This window comes from Euleptes europaea, chromosome 5 (assembly GCF_029931775.1).
Source record: "Euleptes europaea isolate rEulEur1 chromosome 5, rEulEur1.hap1, whole genome shotgun sequence".
Lineage (NCBI taxonomy): Eukaryota > Metazoa > Chordata > Lepidosauria > Squamata > Sphaerodactylidae > Euleptes > Euleptes europaea.
In genome coordinates this window covers 37,819,320-37,842,790 of record NC_079316.1, presented here as the reverse complement: position 1 = coordinate 37,842,790, position 23,471 = coordinate 37,819,320, and the positions used below count along the sequence as shown (strand labels likewise).

At 41.4% G+C, this 23,471-nt stretch overlaps 1 protein-coding gene across 1 annotated transcript; it reads right to left on the bottom strand.

The window, feature by feature from the left end:
- Positions 1-5,998: 5,998 nt before the first annotated feature.
- SCG2 (secretogranin II) lies at positions 5,999-11,749 on the bottom strand. Its single transcript, XM_056849783.1, has 2 exons — positions 11,615-11,749; positions 5,999-7,963 (listed from the first exon to the last, which is right to left on the bottom strand). The coding sequence occupies exon 2, from the start codon at positions 7,948-7,950 to the stop codon at positions 6,097-6,099; it is 1,854 nt and encodes a 617-aa protein (XP_056705761.1). The 5' UTR covers positions 7,951-7,963; positions 11,615-11,749; the 3' UTR covers positions 5,999-6,096.
- Between the last annotated feature and the right edge of the window lie 11,722 nt (positions 11,750-23,471).

Here is a 23,471-nt window from a genome sequence, read left to right as displayed (position 1 = left end):
ATGCTGATTCTGTGACCTTAGGCAGATGATGAGAGGGAGGGCATCTTGGCCATCTTCTGGGCATGGAGTAGGGGTCGCTGGGGATGTGTGGGGGAGGTAGTTGTGAAATTCCTGCATTGTGCAGGGGGTTGGACTAGATGGCCGGTCCCTTCCAACTCTATGATTCTATGAACATTCCTTTGAGATTAATGGTGCTTCACATAAACTTCACAGGTGTTTAACTTGTGGCAGCAGGCTGCAGTACAATGCTCATTTTCTTCTAGGAATTTGCCTCAAGAATGAGAATGTGTTTTCATGGAGCTTGTTTTGAGTATCTGTGTTTCCTCAATATCTCTGTGCTTTGGCTGTGTTCAATAAAATTAATGAAAACCACACCTCATAGGATGTGTTCTAAAGCAATATAAAATTAAAATATATAAGTAATTCCATTCACTGATAATATTAACAGGTGGCAATAAGGCGAGAGAAACAAACTCACCTGGGATGTTGCTTGTGTAATTCACCCCAAATGGAAGCTGAAATTGACATAGCAAAGCCATTCTCATAAGACTAATTCAAAAACTCTCTGATGCATCGTTTTCAATGACATCATAGCAAGGCAGCCAATGAGTGAGGTAACCCCAGCTTTAATCCTTTTTGTCCTGCTGCCATGGCAACCTGTTGCTCCAAACTAGAATCAGAGGATCACAGCTAGAGAAGAGGATGCTGTGCTAATGAGGTCTGCATTCAGCATGCATGGACAGATAAACACAACAGGCCACATTTTCAAAAATAAGAGCCATTTTAAATGACTCCTAGGAGAGGAGAGGACGTCAATTGCTGACAAAAGGAGTGGACCGTATGATTTAATTTTCTATCTGGAGCCAAGGCGAAATCCCTAAAAAAAGGATTTATATCCCCAGGCTGTACCTTTGTGACACTAGAAAGGACTCATGGTACAAACTCCAATGTGTGGCTTTAATATCAACAGCAGAGAACATTTACTGATGCATATCTCTCAGGAAGGTAGCCCTCCAATAAAATATCTGGCATACTATTGCCAAGTATTATCAGATTTATGTTAACTGCTAGGCCTAAAAGTTTACAATGTAACTGATAGGGCTGGGGCTGGGGAGGGGTGGCTGCCTCGACTCGCAGGCTGGATAAGAGCTCTCAAGGGGCCGGATCCGGCCCACAGGCCATATGTTTGACACCCCTGGCTTAAATGGTTATAACATATATTGTCTTTACCTATAGGGATTTAATTGTGATGTGAAAATGAATCTAAAGAAACTGGATATTGGACGTTTTATTAGTTTTCCATAGGGCAAATTGAGAATTAATTTGGATTGTGCTTTCTTTTGTTATTTACTATCAATGTGCAACTAGGGTTCTCAACAGTGCCTCAGATATTGACAGGAAATTTGTGGAGAGGTGCTTGGGGAGGGCTGGGCAAAGTTTGGGCAGGATATGATGTGACTTCTGAATAATGTTTTAGGCTACCTCTCCTATTCTCTATGGACTTTACTAGGGGAAATTCCTAGAGTGGAGGCATTTTTTTCTCCTGTTCCTCACTTCATTGGGGGTGAGAAACTGGGGCTGTGGTGGGTAATTCTCAGTTCCGGGCAGGTAGATGGGAGGCCTATGTGTATTCTTTTACATTTGACAAGAAGATAGTTGTCAGATGAAGTGTACTTGGAAATAATTAATACTGAGTCAATAGGTAAGAACCAACAATGTATTATGGCTTGAATCCTAAATGCGCCATTCCACTGAAGCAGCAGCAGCTCTTCTGCCAGTAGTTTTTCCATTTGTGAAGGAAGGTCAGGAGATTTTCCCAATCCCCCCTCGTTGCAGACTCATAGTTTGCTCCCCACATTGTTTGTTTGGATCCACTGACCCCAAAGAACATAATTGGGTGTGTGTACACAGAAGGCTACAATAAGAGGGGGAGGGGGGGAAGTTGTCTTCCTTTAGCACAAGTCCTCTCTCTCTGCTTAGGGTCAAGGCCTAAACATTTTATTAAAATATAATAAATGTTATGACAGTTTTCAGTCATATCTTGTTTAGTTAAACTGATCCTTTCTTAAATGCCCATGTCCATGTGACCTCCAGAGATATGTTTTAGTGATTCATTTGATTCACTGTTGATTTTTAATGATTGTATGTACCTTTAATTTGGTAGGTCTATAATGAAAGGCATAACAGTAGCAACCAAATCATTGAATCTTACAATATGGTCACTACGGTTTTGTCTTTCATTATAGACCTACCAAATTAAAGGCATATACAACCATTAAAAATCATTAGTCGGGGGCAGGGATTTGGGGAACATAAGTAGGATTTATCAACCTCCAAGAAAAGCCTGGAGTTCTCCCAGAACTACAACTCACCTCTAGACCACAGAGATCAGTACCCCAGAAGGAAGCAGCAGTTTTAAAGGAAGAACTGTACAGCATTTCAGTCCTGCTAAGCTCCTTTGTCTCCTCAGCCTTTGCCTTACCCAGGCACTGCCCCCAAATCTCTAGGAACTTCCCAAGACAGAGTTGGCTAGCCCAACCCTGTTCCCATATTTGGAGTTTAATGCTGCCTATATCTTTTTTAAACACAAAATGTACCCCATATGTCTAAAGTATTTAGTGCTTATGTCTTCAGAAAGCTATAGGCACATCCCAACAGAGTTAAGCACACTGAGTTCTAACTTATTTCAATGGAAGAGAAAGTAAAGCACGTATTTAAATTTTACATTGCAATCAATGGGATATGAAGGGTATTTGACTTTTGGCTGGAACAGATCCTATGCTTACTAGTCATCAATCAGGATAAAATGGTCATTTACACAGAGGCAATCACCTATCCATCACATCCCCTGAAATTTTGTTCCCAGTGGTCAGCTGGCCCTCAATAACACAATAATTGGAGTCTGCTATGGGAGAGGGAATCAGTGGAAATTGCCACCCCCTATTAAGAAAATTGAGTGACCTTAACTATTCAAAATGTGATTGGATACAGGTGAATTTTTCTATGCTTATGTGAACAAGACAATGAAGAAAAACTATGCAGATAGTACAATATATGCCCATAGATCTGTTATATTGATCTTGAGATTGTGATCAATGTATTTAGGATTTAGGTGTTACCTCCACAGAAGCCAATGAGAAAGCTGGCCTCAAGTACATTATATTGGACCAACTTCTACTGGAAAAAACCTCAGGATTACAGAAAAAGTTATAGAAGAACTCAACAAGAATCCAAAGTTTGTAAAACCCCATCCCAGTAAGCTTATCTAATAAAAGCTGCAATTGTAAGAATACTTCCCTGGGAGTAAATAAAATGGAACTTCCTTCTGGGTAGACCTGCTCATGATTCCTCCTTAGAATCTGAACCTATCTACTTAGCTCCAATCTGATGCACACTTATTTGACAGTAAACTCCATTTAACTCAGTAAGACAGGCAGAGCAATCCTAAAGGGGAGGCAACAGGGGTTTGGAGCCAGCGTGACCCCTGTGCTGGAGTTAGTGCCACCTAAATTGGCTCTAGCACCAGCACAGGGCCACTTAGGATGGTGCTGAGGAGCCATGTGGCAGCACCATGCATGATCGCAGCTGCTGCAGCAGCATTTTTCCAGTGAAAGGGCTCACGCCGGCACCAAAGGGAACATTCCCGGGGGGAGGGCTGACTTTAGTCAGTTTCCTAAGGCATTTTGCCCTCAGGATGCCCCCTTTTGCGGGAATGAACTTGCACCTGCAAAAAGGGAGATGTAGCCCTATGAAACTCAATGGAGAAGTTTCACAGGGTTTTCTGAAAATTATATTTTTGGCTTGCTGTGCCAAGGCAGCAAGCCGCTCAGGAGGCAGGCCATCAATGCCATCCCCAGGCATGCCTCTACCCCCCCCCATGAGGATTGCACTGTTAGTCCCAAATAAACATGCTCAGGTATACAATTCTCTTATTACTTGGGACTAACAGATACTCTACAAGAAATTCAAAGCAAAACAGTCTATTGTCCAGAAATAATATTTATTCATCAACAGTAAAACACGGCATAGAAAAAGCTTTATAAATAAAACTATATTTATATATATATAATGCTTTATTTTTAGTCAGTACTTCACAAAAAACACTACAGACAATAACAAAATATTTCAATTGATTTAAAAAACCTCATGCTTTAGAGTTGTTGCTCTGGTTTGATCATGATTTCTCTTACTCCTTTATAGTTTCACTTTATTTCATAAATCTGTTTCTTAAAATAATTGAAGCAATTTGTTATTTGACCCAAGATTTAAAACATTTAAAGATACTCATAAACAATAGAACAATTCAGAGGAGTTTACACAGACTGTTGAATGTCAAATCATCTACTATTAGGACCAGTTCAGACATTGAATTAGGCCACATTTCCCCCCTGCAGGAATCTTCTGAACATGTTCATTTACAAGAGCAATTGAATGAATCCACTGGGAGCTTACCATCTCTGCTGTGGGAGACTCTGTGACCTTTGATATCTCCCCTTTCGAGTGAGAATTATGGGTTGGAAAGGGAAATGACGCATTAAGGAGCATTTGGCTTATCTCCTTGCTTGCTGTCCCAGAGACGTCAATAAGAATATTTATGAGACAAACAGCTTACACTTACATTCTATTCCCCCCCCCCCCATGTTCCTACTTTATTAGCAAACAGTGGTGGTTTGCTTCTCATGGAATTATCCCTAAAAGATGTTTTCGTTCTTCTGCACCAATACCAAGAAACCCTATTTTCAGAAACCTGCGGCAAATCTCCTACAATCAGCAAAGGGGAATAAAATCGCCCCAGTCATTGTACATTACTTTTAATTGATCTTTCCCCAGTAAGAAAAGACTTGCCTCCAAACCTGATCCCAGCAACTAGGAATTCAGTCATGAATAAAAAAGCTCGCCCAACTTTTCAAACTTATTAAATGACAACCCATTTGGATAGGGCATACTCCAACCTATTGCAGTCCTTTTGTGTCTTGCCAAAAGTGGAACAGATTAACATCATTGGCAGGCTAAAGAATCTTAGAGAAAATCTGAAGTTGATTACTGAAAACAAGACTAGCACTGGTATGGGTAGTTCAGTTCACCTTGTTCTTGCAGAGAAGAATTCTAACAATGAATTGTTAAACCTGGAAAGCCAGCCCCAATCTTATCCTACGAGGGAGACTAATTCCTGCCCAGCTAAAAATTCTTCCTGTGAAATACTCCCACATAAAGAGTTACCTATATATGTTTCATCTGGAAAGACAGTGGGAATCTATCCCATCCCCCTGGAACCCAGTGTTGTAATTCATTCTGTTAACCCCAGTGTTGACCAAACTACCTAGCCCTCAACTTAACCATCTCCTTCCACAAGAATGTTAAGCTGGAATGCGGCAGGTTGGTCTTCTAAGGTTACCAGTGAGGACAACAGGATATTTTTATCCGCATTTGATATCATATTTATCCAGGAAACCTGGATAGTGGAGAAGATGTATTTTCCTGAGTATTTAGTTTTCTTTCAGAGTGCATCAAAAGATCCTTTGGGCCGACCTTGAGGAGGGCTAGCATGTTTAATTTCTACAGCGTTGCCCATCCATGATTCTGAAATGATTATGGTACAGGATTTTGTTTTAGTAAACACTAGGGTCCCACTCTATAATTTTATTTACAATACATATGTCATCTTCACCTTCACATGGATCAAATGATAACTGGGACTTATTAGATGACATATTTAATAAAATTAAAAAAGCAACTTTTCAAACAGCTCATTTCCCTTAGCAGGTGATTTTAATGCAAGAATAGGGGCTGACAATGATCATTTAATCCAAAAACGGTATGGTCTTAACAATGAAATTTCCTTAGCCCCTGGTGGTTTTGTCAATCATCAAAAGATGATATCCAAATATGTATATTAGAGATCACAGCTGGCTGAGTTCCGCAAAACCTTTCAACTTTTATATTGCTCATGAAAATGAAAATGCTCGAAGAAATCCTACAAGTGCATGAAGCTGTTAAGTGTAATGTCTGAAATGCCCCTGAAGAGTTTAAGAAAATTAAATCACAACTGAATCTGGGTAGAAGTCAATACAATTAAGATAAATAATATTTGGCCGACTACATATTTTCCATTGCCCTTTTAGTAATGTGGTCTCTTCCCTTTTCAGACGTATCCTGGTTTAGATATTCCAGAACCTTTGCTAGCACATCCTCATCCATATATGGTCTGTTTTGTGTATCATCATTCTCTTGGGCCATTGAGAGCCTTTTGTTGAATGAGCTGAGTTTGTCCGATTCATGAGATCCCAGTTGGTTTAAGTGTTCTTTGATGGCCTGCTCAAACTGGTCATCCTCTTGCAAGTCATCCTCAGAGGAGAGTGCAAGTGGAACTTGCTTAATCTGACGTGTATTGATAACTTCAGGATATTTTGCCAGCATCTTAGCTAAGTAAGCTGCTAAGTCTTCTTCCTTCTCATTTAGAGTTTCTTGTTCCATTTGTCGTCTTTCCAAATGGCTAAGCCAAGAAGCTTTGGGTAGCTGATGTCCTTTAGATCTTCCAGGGATATAGGACACTCTTGGCAAACCATTTTCTTGGTTGAACTGATTTACAAGATAAGAAGGTTTCTGATTATTGACATTTTCAGTTCCTAGAAGATTTATGATATCTTCAACATTGAGGTCTTCTGGCAGGTTATCGGGCATAAAATTAAGCCGCTGTTTTCTGTAACCAGTTAAAGAGTTCATCTTATTTTTGAATACATCTGAATTGTCTACATTTGATTCAGGGATCTCATCTATATCTTCTGGGAGTTCAGGCTCTTGTTCCTTTTCACTCTGATGTTTATCTCCAGCTCTCAACATCTCAATTAAATCCTCAGGTGGAATTTGTAAATTCCTTGATATCTCTATTAACTGATAAATAGTCTGAGGATCAAGTTCCTTCCCCAAAAGTCTGGCTGCTCTCTTGTCTTCACTTTGCTTGGCCCTTAAGATGTCACTTCCAGCACTGTTCATCTTCTTCAAATAATAGTCCATCACCTTGGAAACGTCATCTGATGTTTGATCTTTATTCTCACTTTTCACATCTCCGTCCAGAACGTCTGACCTCTTCATTTCATCATCAATTTCCTCTTCATTTTTCTCAATTTCTTCTTTACTGTTTCTTATTTCTTCTTGGGTTTCACTTTCCACTTTTTCCTCTATTGGGTTCCAGTCCTCTCCTCCAACCACATCCTCATAAGCAATGTTATTTCCTTTATAACCATCATCTTCATCATCAGCATACAATTTCTGTTCTTCAAACCTTTCTTTTTGGGGGTTACTTGGTCCCATCATTTTCCCCAGCTCCTGAAATACTGATTCTAAAGTAGCAAGACTTTGAGGTGTGTACTGTTCTTCCACTATTTCATTTGTTCGTTTATAAGGACTGTCTCTTGGATTTTCTTCAAAATAGGCATGTGGCTTCCTTGAATGTTTGTGCCATGTATCAGCCCAAGAACGATCATCATAATCATCAGTCATTCCATCTAGGAAGACATTGTCTAAGTTCATGCCATATGGTTTATTTTCTTTTGGGGCACCCTTTGATTCTTTTTCTCCTTGCCTTAGAGCTTTCAACATTGCCTTAACCCACTGTGACTCCTCATCTGCCAAAGATTCCCTTAGAGTATCTGGTAAGTAGTTCTGGTCTTTACTTTCTTTTGATTGCAGAATGTATTGGGCACCTTGATAGGAACTATAATCTGGGCTTGTTTCTCCATTGCTGGTTTGCTGTCTAAGACTTTCAATATATTCCAGAGCTTTGATCATATCTGGGCTTGGGACCCTTTGCAAGTTTTTCATTAGGTAATCTGGGTCTTTCTGGGTCTTTTGGTAACGTTGAAATGAAGCAGCATTGGCAAAACATGTTAGGGCAAAAAGAAGGGCAAGAAGCAAGGCTGTTCCAAGCAGGGAAACCTTAGCATCGGCCATGTTTGAAATGTTCCTTAGAATAAAGAAAATGAGAATTAACACATAGAGATAAAGTTAGGACATCATCAAAACTCAAGTGTTCACAGCAAATGACAGTTTACAACGTTGGGAAGGAACTATGGTTTGATAAGAGGCGTATTCTTTACTTATACAAGATCCCAGTTCATTCTCTGGCATCTTCAGTTAAAGTATCTTGGATTGGGAAAGGGTTGGGAAAGGCATTTATCTTCCATAAAACATGAAGCCAGTCAGAGCAGACATTACTGATCTAGATGGACCAATGGTCTGACTTAGCAGAACACACTTTCATATATTCATCTGCCAAAAACAATTCCAAATTCCACAAAGAAGCAAATATTGAGACCAACATTACTTCATGCAAATGATTTTATGAGAAAATAGCTAAATATGTCTACATTTGTTGATTTGCATAATTTATTTTTCAGCACAGAATTAGCATCTTCTTGGTACAGAATTTGACTTTTCTTTGGCACATAATCTGGCTATGCCTATATAATTTGACACGGACCTGATGATCTGAGAGAAAATAGGTACCAAATCAAGAAATAAATTATTTCATCAATAAGGATATAACCTATGAGGGATCTGGTGATTTCTCTTCAACTAAGATCTTATTGACTGTTGGTCTTTGTCATCATCTACAGCTACAAAACATTATGGTCTGCTGATTCACTCAGCTGAATGAGGCACAGCTTTGCAGAAAAGAATTGGATTGAAACAGATTACTGAAGTGGGAAGAGATGAATAGGCTATGTTAAGACATCAAGTTAACAGTTTCTTTCCATTAATTTTGTTTAGTGAATAGGCACAATGAACAACATTTTAGAAAGGTTGATAAGACCCTTCTGCAGGAATCTCACTGACTGTTGACTTGCCAAAGAAATATTCTGCCAAATCACATAGGACTTTTGAAAATGCTACTCACAGTAATATAAAAGCTACATTCTTTTACTGAAGAAATGTTTTTAGCCTGTAAGGATTTAAAGAAGCATATGTGCAAGGATCTATGACAAAGCACAGGCCAGCACCAACTTAATCATGGTGAAACCCATTGATTTCCATTGCTTAAGTGACCTTCTTTGTAAAATTGTGGCCATATTATTTGGTTGGCATCAAAGCAATATGTCATCTTTGTGAAATAGTGGAAAGGTTGTTTTCAAGAAGGATATCTATGAAGTCTACTGTGGGTATCGTTATTTCAACTAACACTAAAACATGATTGGTCAAATGTTTGTTAATTTATTAGGAGTTTCATATACTCTATGGTGTTCGGTAGCATCTCTTCTACAGGAGTGGCTTGTGAGCTACGTAGTTCATTGAATATGATCTGGAAGGCTGGTGAGAAAAAGATGAAGGGACTCATCTGTGACTCAAAATGATACTTCTGAAAAGGAATAGTTTCATCTCAGTCACTGATAAATGGGCACTCTGTAGTTATTCTTTAATGAAGGAAAAGTACTGTGCTGTTACTCAGGGTTACAGAGCTGTGCTGTTACTGTGCTGTTTCACCCCCTCCTGGTCCATACATTCCAGAAGATAGTATGGACACTGAAAACAGATCCTGAGGCTGGCACCAATTAAAGCTGAGGCAAAGGCTTGGTCTCTACTATACTCTTACAGTCAAAATATAATATAATCTTTGTGCTCTCTTCATCTCTCTCCATGCCCCCCCTCTCTCCCTCTCTCTCTCTCTCTCTCTCTCTCTCACACACACACACACACACACACACACACAAAATGTTCAGTGTTTAAAAGGCTATTTATCGAGATTACAGCAATCAGAGGGAAATTAAAGTCCCCTTCCCAATTGAAACCTGGCTCCAAGTAAATCTAGTATTTCCAAAGAACTCTCTTTTAATTAACAAACAAACCATGACACATGAAAATTATACCCAAAAGAAAACAGCCTGTGCTTAATTCACCTTTTTCAGTCCATTGATTGTTCCCTTCTCCTTTGTGCTTGGTGAAACATTCTGTTGTGATAGCAGTGATTCATGTAGTAGAAAAATCCCCAATGCTAGCACACGCCCACTGCTCAGAGTAGAAAATTGCACTAGGTTTGTCATGCCATTCAAGCAAGTAGGGTTTTGTTGTTTTTTTGCAACACAGTATGAAATAATTTTACATACTGAGGTAATTAAAGTAGCATCCAGTGCCACTGAATTGCCTTGTTCCCATCCAACTATGCCACAAATGAGCACTTTGACTATCCCCGTATTGTACCTAATAATTTGTTAATTCTCGACGCTGGATGCAGGAGAAAACATTAATCCCAAAGCATTCAAAACATTGAGTAAGAGTCTCCCTTAAGAATGCCCTTAAAAGAATTGGGAATACCTTTCATAGGTTACAGGAAAGATTCCAGCCCTGTCAGTCACCAAAGCCTGGATGAATTTCAGAAGAGCAAATTTCTTGTACTTATTAATTGTACAAAGGAAAACTTTGCATACCAAATTAAAATTGGACAACATATATATAGAAGACATTTGAATTAGAGGGTCTGACTAGGATTTTAGCAAGTAAAGAGTCTTAGAATTGTTTCTTTTCTTCATTGGTTTCTAACCATGTTACAGATCCTATCTTTTGTAGTAACCCAGTACAGTGATACTGAATTACAGAACTTTGTACCTTTAAAAAACAAATAACTTTTTTCTAGTTTCCAGACCGAATGTAACCCAAAGTTCCAAATATGGAGAAAACAAAATACACTGAAAATTAATATTGAAAAAATGTAATTTGCTTCCGTGCTCCATTATATGATTAATTTCTAGTTGTATTTTTAATATAAACAAGTGAGGATAAAGAGTATTTGTTTCCATGGTAGCTGCATTATTTCCCACTTCACTACTTTCTGTGGATTCACATTGTGCTCAGATTCAATCACTCAATTTACAAATAACTATTTACTAAAACACCTTCACCCTTAGTGAGTAACTGACATAAAAATCATGGGCTAGAAATCTACTGCCATTGGACCAAATGGCAAATTTCTTGCTATCTCTAGTGGACTGGGGTTTCCAGATATAAAATCTGATCAGTTATGAGACAGTTCAGTAACAGTTTCCTCTAAGTAATATGCAGTCATCTAAAGCACCTAGCTTCATCTCGAATACTTACAGTTTTAATTTGATTAGAATGGAAAGATTTGCTTCTTTAAAAATCACTTCCCTCCCAGTGAAAAGCAGGATGCTGCTAAGATTAAATATAGATATGTGTAGTTTTTGTTTTAAAATATGTTCAAAATAAATCCCATTGATGCTGGCTCAAAAGATACACATGCGGAGGATAAACTAAGAGCAACTGAAATTGCTGACTTCCCCTTTCACTATGTAGTCATTGTTTAATTTCTTGGCATTGCAGTTGTGTGGAAGCAGCATTTTCCTCTGTTTCTCACTAGCTTTCCTGATCTCTTCATTTTTATTTTAGTATCTATAACCAGGTCATAAGCAGGGGAGGAAAGATTTCACTGCCCAGCAAAACACTGTTACTGTACTAACTGAAGTGCATCAGGTTGCAATTTCAGACATTTCCTAATTATCTAGTTTTGTTGCTTTAGCCGAGTCTTTCTACTAGAAGCTGGCTACAGAGCAAACATGCATTGGGTCTTCCTTTGGTAAGTTCAAGAGAAAATGAATCTGCTTACCTGTGTGCAGAAGCAACCTAAAGCATGGTCTTGGTTATCTGTCAGCTGCGAGTTTGTGGACTGTTTTCAGCACCAGGACAGCTCCCTCTGCTTATAGTGTACATCACCTGACTTTCCACTGCCATACTGACGTCATCTCAGCCCGATGCAAGAAGAAAAAAAACCCTCCAATAAAGCACCATTGAACTGCTGAGAGAAAAGCATAGTTTGGGGTGTTTTTGAGAGGTTTCCTTCGTACATTTACGCCACCTGCTTTCCACTCAGGAGAACTGCATTGGTTGCAATTACATGGCCCATAAAATCCTCCCTAGCAAAATGAATGGTGACACCTTTCAGAGACATGCCAGTTTACAGATCCCCTAGTTGACTCCTGCTTGGTATTGTTTAAGATATTTACTGTGACTGTTATTGTCAATAACATATATTAGGGGTTTCCCCCCATTATTTTGGTGAGACGTGATAATGGAATTACTGTGAAATGTATATAAATCTACCTTTAAAATCTATAAAACCCTGGTAAACATTGTATGTTTGTCTCTTCTTGGTTTCATGAACCTGCATTTGTAAACATAGTGATAAATGCTGACATTTTTTGATTTAGATACCTGAAAGTAATGGAAAAACAATGGCTGCCACAACAAAACACACCTCCTTCCTCCCGCAGTCTATCCCTTCCCTGCCCAAACCCATGCCTCTACCTCATGTTAGAGAATTGCTCCAGCTGCAAGCAAACCAGTCCTATTTGCTTATCCTGGCATACATCTGCACAATAGACTGACATCTAATGCTGGGCTCTTGCTTGTTTTACAGTTTTTTTTAAGGGACAAGATATTCAGTACAGTTAATATGTTCATATTCAGCTGGGGCCATGCTATTTTAAGTCCTAGGAGTGTTATTGTTTTTTCAATCACATTTTGCAGGAAGCTTATTTTCCTGTTTTGACGCTGGCAACCATAACCTGGTAGCATGGATCAATTGACTACTGGCTAGACTACTGTAACTCACTCTGTGTGAGGCTGTCCTTGAAGATGACCCAGAAGATTCAAATGGTATGAAATTCAGGAGCTAGGTCCGTGTCTGGTGTTAGCTGCTGAGAACATATAACACCTGTACTTCAGCTTCTGCACTGTTTGTGCTTGGGCCCAATTCAAGGTGATGGTTCTTACCTTAAAAACCCTTCATGGCCTGGGTCCTTCATACCAAATGGAAAACATCTTGCCTCCTTACTATACACACTCTCAGGTTAGCACGTTCCATGTTACCTCAGACAAGAATATCTGTAGAGGTACCATCAGGGGCCATTTTGCATATGGCATGCAAGACTGTTTCATTTCAGTGAGATTTCTCAGGAGGCTAATGAAAGGATGACTTTGTTGACAGAGGATATAGAGGAATGAATTAAATGCTTTTTTAGTTTTGTTCTTGCAACCTGGCATTGCTCTGTAAGCCACCTTGAGTTGTCAGAGAAAGGCAGTCTCAAAAAGGCAAAAAAGGTATAGTTACTGTTCAGTCAAGTGATTATGGGTATCCTTGCACACTTCCTCCTTCTAAATCCCATGAAGCAATATTTAATAATATGCTAAACAGTTTGTCAAATGATAACACACACAAAAAAAACCCCAACTTAGTGGTCTCAGTTTAATAATATTGGAGACCCGGTGTGGTGTAGTGGCCAGAGTGTCAGACTAGGATCTGTGAGAACCAAGTGTGAATCCTCACTCTGCCATGGAAGTTCCCTAGGTGATTCTGGGCCTGTCACTCTCTATCAGCTTAAGCTACCTCATAGGATTGTTGTTGTGAGGATAGGGTGGAGGAGGGAAGGATGATGTAAGGGGGTTTTGGTCCCCATTGGAGAGGAAAGAGGGGTATACATTTTTAAAAAATAAAATAAGTATACTTACCTAATTGGTATGAACTCTATATGTCGAACTACTCCATTTACAAAAGCTTAGCTTGTGATTAGTTATTTTGGAGAATCCCTAATACAAAGACCGACATCTACACCCAAGTATAAAGCAAATATCCACGCTAGGGACATCTGTGGAGGTCCAGCTTTGGAATAACACTGCTCAAATAGGAATGTCACCATGTTGGGCCAAACTGGTGAGCAAGAGTCATCCCTGGATATAGGCCATAAAGCCTTTTCTTGTATATCTGTGGTTTGATCATCCTCATATTCTGGGACATGACCCAGAAGTGAATTTTAGAGAGTATTATAGGCTGCCACAGAGGTGGTGGTGATAAATATTTGGAAATCCTTCTGCCCATGGAAAAACTCCAGTGAATCCAAGTTTTGCATTGTGCTTCCACATCAGAATTGAAGAAAACCCACAGATGAGATAAGAAAGTTTATGGGCAGAAAGTTTATGGGTTGTTCTCCATGGGCAGAACAACTTGCACCTATGAAAAATTCCAAGCCAAAATCTATACTACCTTTTACATGCAGACATTAAGAATTCCATGGATTCTTAACATCTACCTATCATAACTTATTCACATGCAAAATATCTTGTGCCACAGCGGGAAAAAACATACTTTGCCACACCGACCACACTACAACATTCAACATGCAGTTTGTCTTGGAACGGCTGAAGTGAAAGCTATTAAAACCCTTCTGCCTCCTGCCTTTTCCATAATGGCTACATTACTTCAGTAAAAAGTGCTCAATTCCCTTGCAAAATACATCTTTCTTGACAATTTTGACCTTTTGCAGATTAAATGCAAATACTGGGATAGATCTACCTTCCAATCCAATAAATGTTATGAAATTAAATAGGCACAAGACACTGTAAATGTCTACTGTGAACATGACAAAGATTTGAACTCGTTTTTATAAAAGCCCCTCTTTGCATTATATTTGAGGCTATCTTACATCTCAAGCTGGACAGAAGATCATCCCTTTGTCTTCTCACTTAACAGCAATCTGGGATGAGACAAACCCAAATACCCAATGAAGTTTACAAGTGAAGAGTCTTTGTGTCCCGTTTCATTTTATGATTGGGCCAGATGGTCTCTTAGAACCAGTAAATCAGGGCTGTGTCCAGGTTGGGGCCAATGGCTTCACTGTCCTGCCTAGGCCACCGGCTCATCCTACCTCAGACCTGAAAACATGGCAGGCTACTTCACCTTGGCAAGAGATGGGATGTCTCGAACGAAGATGGCTTTTTGTATAAATAGGTAAATACTTCATGAAAGTAATTGGCTGTATTCATCCATTGTTGACAGTGTTCATAAATATTAAAATATACACTTGGGCTTGGGAACAGGACGGTATAAGCTGACTGTGAAGAAATCATTGTGTTTCCCCCCCCATTCATTTCTTTGAAGCGCCATCTGTTAGTCATGACTAGCAAGGAGATCCAGCTACAGCCCTGCTAAACCCACATCAAAGAACAAGGTAAGTCCTTAAAGAAATAAAATGCAATGTTATATATTGTCCTTGGAGATAATTCAGTTTCCTTTTCCTTAAATGGTTCGGAATGCATCCAGAAACTTCCAGTTTTGATGCCTGAGAACCACAGCAGACATGGCTCTGTTTTGAAAGGCGCCTCCCACAAAGACTGGCGGAAATGAGCCCACAATTGCCTCTGCTGAAATCATCTTACTCTCCCATCATTTATTATCATCATGTCAGCTTGCTTTCTTAATGTCCTGCTATAGCTGTGCTCTCTTTCTCTCTCTGTCTCTCATGCCTGCAGACATGCATAGCCACGTCTCTCAAGATAGGTCTGAAACTGCAGCCTGAGCATGGGTGGTTCCCCTGGCCTGGGCCGCAGCCTGCTTCCTATGGGCTGCCACTGGAGTCAGTCGCCTTTTAGCTCCACCCACTGAAGACTCCCCCTGGCCTCTGGCATCTTCTGGGCCACCTGCCCTCACATATGGTTGGTTATATTGTGCTGCTTCCGTGGGGCCACCACAGTGTGGTATGAATGGTATTTTATCTACATTTTCATGCATGTCTATGATTTTTGCATCATCTTACCTCTGATCTGAAGCCAAACAGTTGTACAGATAAGGCAAGTATGCATACGGATATGCACACCACCCCAATACAGCAGGTACAAAACCTGTATAGCACTTTTCATCTTGTTAGCTCAGGTCACTGTTATTATTAGACCATAAAAAGTCCTCATAAGCAATACCAATTAAAGAGAAGTCATTATGTCAATTTGTTCCAACAAACAAGAAAAAGAGTCTGTCATACAATATGGATTCTGTCTGCCCACCTGCCCTCATGCTTTCTACATTGAAATGCCAAATCTATGTGTTAATGATAAATACCCCAATTGCATTTGTTGTTTTGATAACCTAGCAGACGCCTTTTATGATGAGTGGGATGGGTGGGGGTGGAGATGGTCCTCTTTACTGCATGGACACTTCCATATGTTGCATCATCTAGGACAGGTGGCTGAGCCACCCAATAGTGGTGGGCAGGATTACGGCTCTCTTCATTTGTGTCCCCGACTGTAATACTTTTTTACCCAAAGAAGTAAATAGCAATGACTCCCATGCAAATAACAACAACAAGATATGTCAGTGTGGCGCAACACAGCAAGAGCTCCAGAAACTCACAGGTAGAAAACCAGCTCCCCCTCCACCCACATTTGGATGTGTCAAAATAGCCAGAACTCAGTGGAAGCTGATCACAAAGGTTTTATAATGATGTTTTTATCTGTTTGGAGCAGGACTGAATTGCTGTATCCTAAATGCTTCCTTGGGAATGGCCCCGTGGAGCTTGGTGGAAGTAGTGGACAAGTGTGCTGAACCATTGTTGGTCGGTTCCACTTCCCAGCAGAGATCACATGAGCGGAGCAAACTCTTCTCATGTCCTTTACACCATCACTTGGAGGATTTTAAGATGTATGAACACCAAACTAGCTGAGATGTTGAGGGAATCCACGAATGGATCCCCCTGCAGTTTTTTTAAAATGATAAATCACAAGTGATATGATTTAGTTCAGAACCTTTGGGGGAAGAAGAAGGAGAGTTGGGTTTTATACCCCGCTTTTCTCTACCTTTTAAGGAGTCTCAAAGTGGGTTACAATTGCCTTCCCTTCCTCTTCCCACAACAGACACCTTTGAGAAAGGTGAGGCTGAGAGAGTTTGGAGGTCATCCAGCCAGCTTCATGTGGAGGGGTGGGCTAACCAAACTGGTTCATCAGATTAGAGTCAGCCGCTCACGTGGAGGAGCAGGGAATCGAACCTGGTTCTCCATATTAGAGTCCATTGCTACACCATGCTGGTTAACTCTTTCTTCCCATGATTTGGGATTGAAGCAGACTTTAAACGTGGGGTAAAACAGCATCCTAAAAACCCAGGAAAATGAGAGGGGAGAACAAGATGACTTCTGAAGGTCAGAAAATACATGCATAATTAAAACGATGCTCTGGGGTAGTTGGGGGGGTGACCCCAATGAGAACAACCCATGCAAAAAAGGCCATCAAAATAGCAAACTCAAAATCTCCTGAGGAGGTACTCTCAGAACATTTCCCATGGGCATAAAGATATAAATGAGGTATCACATGGAAGCCCGTAACACATAGACTGGTGGCTGTCTGGTAGAGATCTTCCAAACCCAGACCTGAAACTATTTCCACAGGTGAGGCTTAAATTGGATGTTTTTTAAGTTGGCTTCTAACATGAATGTAAAACCTGCATTGACTGGAAAATATATGCAGGGTTTGGGGTATTTTAAAATTTATTTTGCATTCCAATATGAACACAAACATTGTGTCTCAAATTAGCTTCTTGAGCTGCAGTTGTAGGCACTGACCTGGGAGTAACCTCAGTAAGGGCTGCAGGTTTTACATATCAAAACCATGATATTTCTTCTAAAGAAATGCAAGACTGCCAATCTCATCCTAGGTCAGTTTAGTCAGAAGTGAACCCTGCTATATTGAATGGGGCTTACTCCCAAATAAATGTGCACAGGATTGCAGCATGTTTAGTGTCTGAGTTTTTTAAACATTATTGTTATCAAATAGATTGCATTTTCCATTTTTAAAATGTTTATGAATTGTTTTTTTCCCCCAATTCAGTTATTCATGCTGAGTTTCTAGAGGTAGGAGATTAACCATTGCAAGAAATAAATGCAAAGAAATATACTCATGCCAGCCAGCATTAAAAAAGTAACCAAGAATAAAAAGAGACAGCTGGGTAGACAGTCAATGTTTACAGGTCCCATTACAATGGAATTTTCATTTTTGGCAAGCTTTCCAGATGCTGCTATGATATAATAAACTATTATCATCTGACTGAAATTATATAAACACATTTGCCAGCTCAGTAGGGTTGGCAGCTTGTGAAGGGTTAACTTCAGTCAATTTCCTGGCTGATATAATTGATGTTGCCAAAGTTTGATACTGCTTAAAAATAAAACAGGGTTGTATCACTTCTGAAGTAAATTGGTTTTTGTGTCACTTTAATGACAGTGAAAAATAAGTGGCAATTCACTGCAGATACTGAATTTTTGCAGAATATATACTACCGCCGTCTTTGAAAATTGCCTTCTGCTCTGAAAAATAGCCCCGGGATTTCTGTTTTTTTAAAATGCAGTTATAACAGATCATTGCAGGAACAGATATTTTCAGAGTAGTCAGTTGTTTGTCCTTTTCTGCAATAAATCACTGGTACTCTTTTTTATATTTTGCCACTTAATTTTAACATCATGTTTTTTTTCTGCATGATAGATTAAGCATATTGGTTTGCAAATACTATATGTTGGACCTCAGTGGCAGAAGGTTCTAATTGCAGTACCAAGGGCATGAACAGCACCACAAAGGAAATGGGGGGAGGAATTGATACAAATATACAAGATATGGGTTAACAGAGGCTACAGCTTTATTTATTACAACAGCTGGAGAAGTGATGAAGCATAGGGCATGGATCCAGGCATCAGGTGACCACCCTATCAGCCGATGAACAAATCGAGGCATTGGGCAACCGTCCTGTTGGCCGATGAAATGATCCTCCAACCCAAGTGTTGGGGGGGGGGGGCAAACTGGAGTAGTGAACTAGTAGTTCCACTTGGGCATAAACCTCTAAGTGGTACCTTCGCTACCTGGGACTGGAGCCACACAACAGTCCCCGAGCTGGGCATCTGCAGTAGGACTTGACCCCAAGATCCCTTCCCCAAAGAGGGAAGGCAAGCACTCAAGTGTATCTTCCCCCTAAATGGATCTGGCCCAATTCCAAAAACCGCCTTGAGCTGTGATGGAAACAGAACAATCCATTGAACACAGGGAGGGCGGGAAGGTCCTCTGTTGCCGGAATGCAAGGCCAGGCAGTAGGCGAGAGGGTCCTAAATAAACAAAAGGGGTGGGAAAACACCGGAGCACCTGCATCATGCCCCACTCCAGCCTCCAAGCAGTAGTCTGCCTCACCTCAATAGACTGACGCCAAGAGGCAGACAGAACGGTCCGGCCATGTGGACAGTGGGTAGAAAGCAGCTGGAAATACGCACCCAGCCACTGGCTCCATTTCAGGGGAGGAACTGCGCTGCGACTGCAATTGTCGGGGTTTGGGTAAGTCCCTTGGATGTGTGTTTTCCATTCTGAGTCACATCCATCCTTGAGGAACTCACATTCAAAGAATGATAAAAGCATTTAGAGAAACCAAATGATCAACAAGGTCATGTGTGATAGGTGTTCCCAGTTAAATGGTGCTATGTTCCTCTCTGATTATCAACTAATGTACATTTTGTTAGATGCATCAAAAATGCCAGTAATTGTTTTAGCATTTACAACAACTCTGTAAAGTAGCCTAATTATCCCCATAATGCAGAGGAAAGACTGAGAGCAGCTAGACCACCTAGACAATCTCCAGGTAGTAGCTGGAGATCTCCTGGGATTACAACTGATCTCCAGCCGATAGAGATCAGTTAACCTGGAAAAAATGGCGTTTTTGGAAGGAGGACTCTATGGCATTATACCCCACTGAAGTCCTTCCCCTCTCCAAACCCCGCCCTCCTCAGGCTCTGCCCCAAAAATCTTCAGGTATTTCTGAACCCAGAGCTGGCAACCCTATCCCCAGACCTGTTTTCTACCCACGCCTGGGCTGGACTCTCACTTGTCTTTTCTCTTCAGGTTCAGGCTCTGATGTTTTCTTTCTCCCCTTTATTTCCCCAAAGCACCATTGGCTTGCCTTACTTCTAGTCCCCCTCTTCCAGGTTTTCCCTCCAATAAACAATAGCCTGTAAGCTTATACAAAGGTTTTGCATTTGCTCGTTGTACCATCTCATTTTGCTATTCTTGCCATTCAAATTTCCTACTCTGTATCTTGCTAGCTCTTAAATAAGAAAGACCTTTCTTTTCCCTATTTTCTCCCCCTATTTTCTGTTGGAGTGGTGTCCTAAAATGTGACCTTGGTGTACATACACACAAGATCCCAAGGTTAATTGTCCAGGTGATGCATGTTGGGTCTTGCACAGGTAATGGGTGCTTTGCACATTATAGCCCCTGCAAGGTACCTAATTGAGTAACATCAGTGGAGGTCAACTCTACCCCCGCCTTGTTCAGGGCCACTTTAGTGTTTCACTTTACTTTTTCTCAAAGAAATAAGAAGCTGCTATTCATTTATAGTGAGTGATAGGAAAGTGTGCACACAACAGAATCGCTTTAGCTGAACATACCACACTTTTTCAGGTTGGTTTGGGCTAGTAACCAAGACAGTGTTTCCTGCTATTCTCCTTGTTTCATGTCTATTCTTCTACCCAAATCTGATTTTTTACATAACATAGCCCACAGGAATAAGGTTTCTACACGTGCCTGGTTTTGTTTAAATGCCACATGCACTGGCCGATGCACACTGGTGACTGTAAGCCTAAAAAAGCATGCCCTAGGTATTAATGCCCAATCTGAATGGACCACTGCATGTGGTGAGTGCGTTTACATTAGCCATCATGACCTTGGTTCAAGTGGAGAGTTACATGCCTTAGGGCTGGGAATGCCATTTTGGTTTGTAAACCTTTAAAGTAACTTATCCCACCAACAGTTTTTGGGAAGTTTCACTTTTCATAATCCTGAGGTATTTTAATGTCTTCCTTCCCATCTTTTCTCCCTCTTTATGAAGTTAAGGATAGCTCCTTTGTCAGATTGTGGTATGTCCTTCCTAATGTAACCTTCAGTCCACTGGGGGCTAAAGGGTTGGGGAATTCCATATAAGGAAAAAAAGGCACCATCTTCCCAGAGTGATTGGAGGGCCTGAAGCTGCAGATAGCTTACCTCAGAAGGATTCCAGCCTTGTTATAAAACTACATAGGGCTACATGGTTGAATGAGCTGCCTCGGAGGGTGGTGGAGTCCCCGTCTTTGGAGGTCTTTAAGCAGAGGCTGGATGGCCATCTGTTGGGAGTGCTTTGATTGTGGGATCCGGCATGGTGGGGGGAGGGTTGGGGTCACTGGGATGTGTGTGGGGCTGGTAGTTGTTAATTTCCTGCATTGGGCAGGGGGTTGGACTAGATGACCCTGCTGGTCCCTTCCAGCTCTATGATTCTACATGACAACTCCTGAAAAGAAAGAATAGATGGCACACCAAGGCAGAGCAGAGCTGCAAGTCTATTCATCATTAAGGGACTGGCTAGAGCAGGGGTGGGGAACTTTTTTTCCGCCAGGGGCCATTTGGATATTTATAATATCATTTGTGAGCCATACAAAATTATCAACTTAACTCTCCCCCCTCCGTGCGCATTCTGGCCCTGCCCCCTTTAACTTCCACCCCCAGACCTCGTGTAGTACAGAGGGAATACGTTTCTCTACGGCCCAGTTTCTTGGGCGGTCCTAGCAGCTCCATAGCTAATGACTCTTCTGCAAGGGGGAAAGAAGGTTCCTTTTCTCGGCAAAACAAACTCACATCCGCCTTGAATAGAGGCTCCAGTCTTAGATCCTTCTGAGCTAGTGATCTGCCAGGACCCACGAAGGGCCAGACCAAATGATTTTGCGGGCCTTAAACAGCCCCCGGGCCTGAGGTTCCCCACCCCTGGGCTAGAGAGAAGTCAGGAAAAAAAACTGAGCCCCTGGTCTGCTTGAACACAATAGGCCTGAACTGTTACATGTTAATTATTGTTTTACATACTTAATTGTTGGTCTATATTTTCTTTCTTTTGAAAAAAGGAAAGATCAAATTTGAAGTCTATTTATTGTTATTTCCATAAATGTATGTGTCACAAATTGGGATCACACTGAAAGGCATTCATTCTCTCAGATCTTAACTGAAAAACAATATTTCTTTGATATCCTTCTTTGAATTAAATAGGAGTTAAATGGGCAGAGCAATCCTAAGGGGATAGTTGAGGCATGCCCAGGGACAGCACTAGGGTTGCCAGGTCCCCCTCCTGATCGGCAGGAGGTTTTAGGGGGTGAGGCTGAAGCGGCCATGCGCGCCGATGACAGCACTTCCGGTTTTACTTCCGGAAGCGCCACATCACCAATGTGGCACACCCAGAAGTCAAACCGGAAGTGCCATCATTGTATGCGTGCGCCCGCAAGGGCACACAGCTGTGGCCCCGGAGCGGCTGGGTGGATTGGCGGGCAATTGCCCACCAATACCACCCACCTAGCAACCCTAGACAGCACAGCTGCGCCATCTCCTGAGAGGCTTGCTGGCCCGGTGCAGCAAGCCAGAAATGGAATTTCCCCCAAGGCCCAGCAAACTGTTCACAGAGTTTCATGTGGCCGCACCACCATTTTTGCTGACTTCTTGCAGGCAAAAGTGGGCATTCCTGGGGCCAAAGAGCTTAGGGAGCCGACCAAAGCCAGTCCCACCCTAGGAATGCCTCCTATGGCACCAGTGTGAACCCCTGACACCAAGGCAGTGCCCACCCTTGCTTCACACTTCTGCACCGCTCCCCAGCAACAGTGTAAGTGGCCCACCACCAGTGTACGTGCTCATGTGGATTGTGCCAGGGCAAGGGTCAAACTACCTCCAAAGGCCTTTGGGGCTCCCCCCTCCAGGATTGTACCGTAACTCTGATGCACCAAAACATCAGTATCTTCTTTACATAACTGCTCTGAGTGAGTGATACGTACCAGCTAGCAAAGATCAAGTGTCCTCTGGGAACTTGGCTGGATCAAGCTGTCATGGTTTCAGTGCAGCTTTGCGTCAGACATCTGAATTTAAAGCCAAAACCGGAGAGGGGGAGGAGGGAAAGACAATGAGAAATTCTGAGTCATGCTGTACAGAAGATGTAAGGAACAGAGAAATAGACAGCAAACATGAATGAGGGGAAATGGCTCAGTGCAGTCGTTTTCCAGATCAAAATAGCATTTATTTTTAGTTCTTCAGAGCGGGGAAAGAAAATTCCTAATGTTTTAATTGCTCATTTAATTGCTTTTTTGATCTTTTTGGGTGATAATCTGAGATACACTGTAGATGAGCCCTAGTTAGGAAGCTGATTCCCTTTTTGCCCGTGCCAGATCTTGCCACAGTGATTCACACTTCTGTGACCTCAAGGTTGGATTACTGTAACATCCCCTATATGGGGCTGTCCATGAAGACCATCTGGAAACCATAGCTAGTGCAAATCACTGTCTGCTTATACGTTTCCAGGTCCAATTCAATTATGCTAGTGCTTACCTTTAAAGATCCTTATGACCTGGAGCCCACCTACGTGAAGGATGGCCTGTAGTTTTGTTCTTCACAGCAGGGTCTATCATCACACACACACCCTTGTCCAAGGTATAGTAAGCAACAGTCCAGGCTCAGGCCTTTCAGTGACTTCCCATAGGCTTGCCAATCTCCGGGTAGAGCCTGGAGATCTTCCAGAACTACAACTAATCTCCAAATTACAGAGATCAACCCCTTGGTGAAAATGGCTGCTTTGGAGGGCAGACTCTATGGCATTATACCCCACTGTGGTCTCT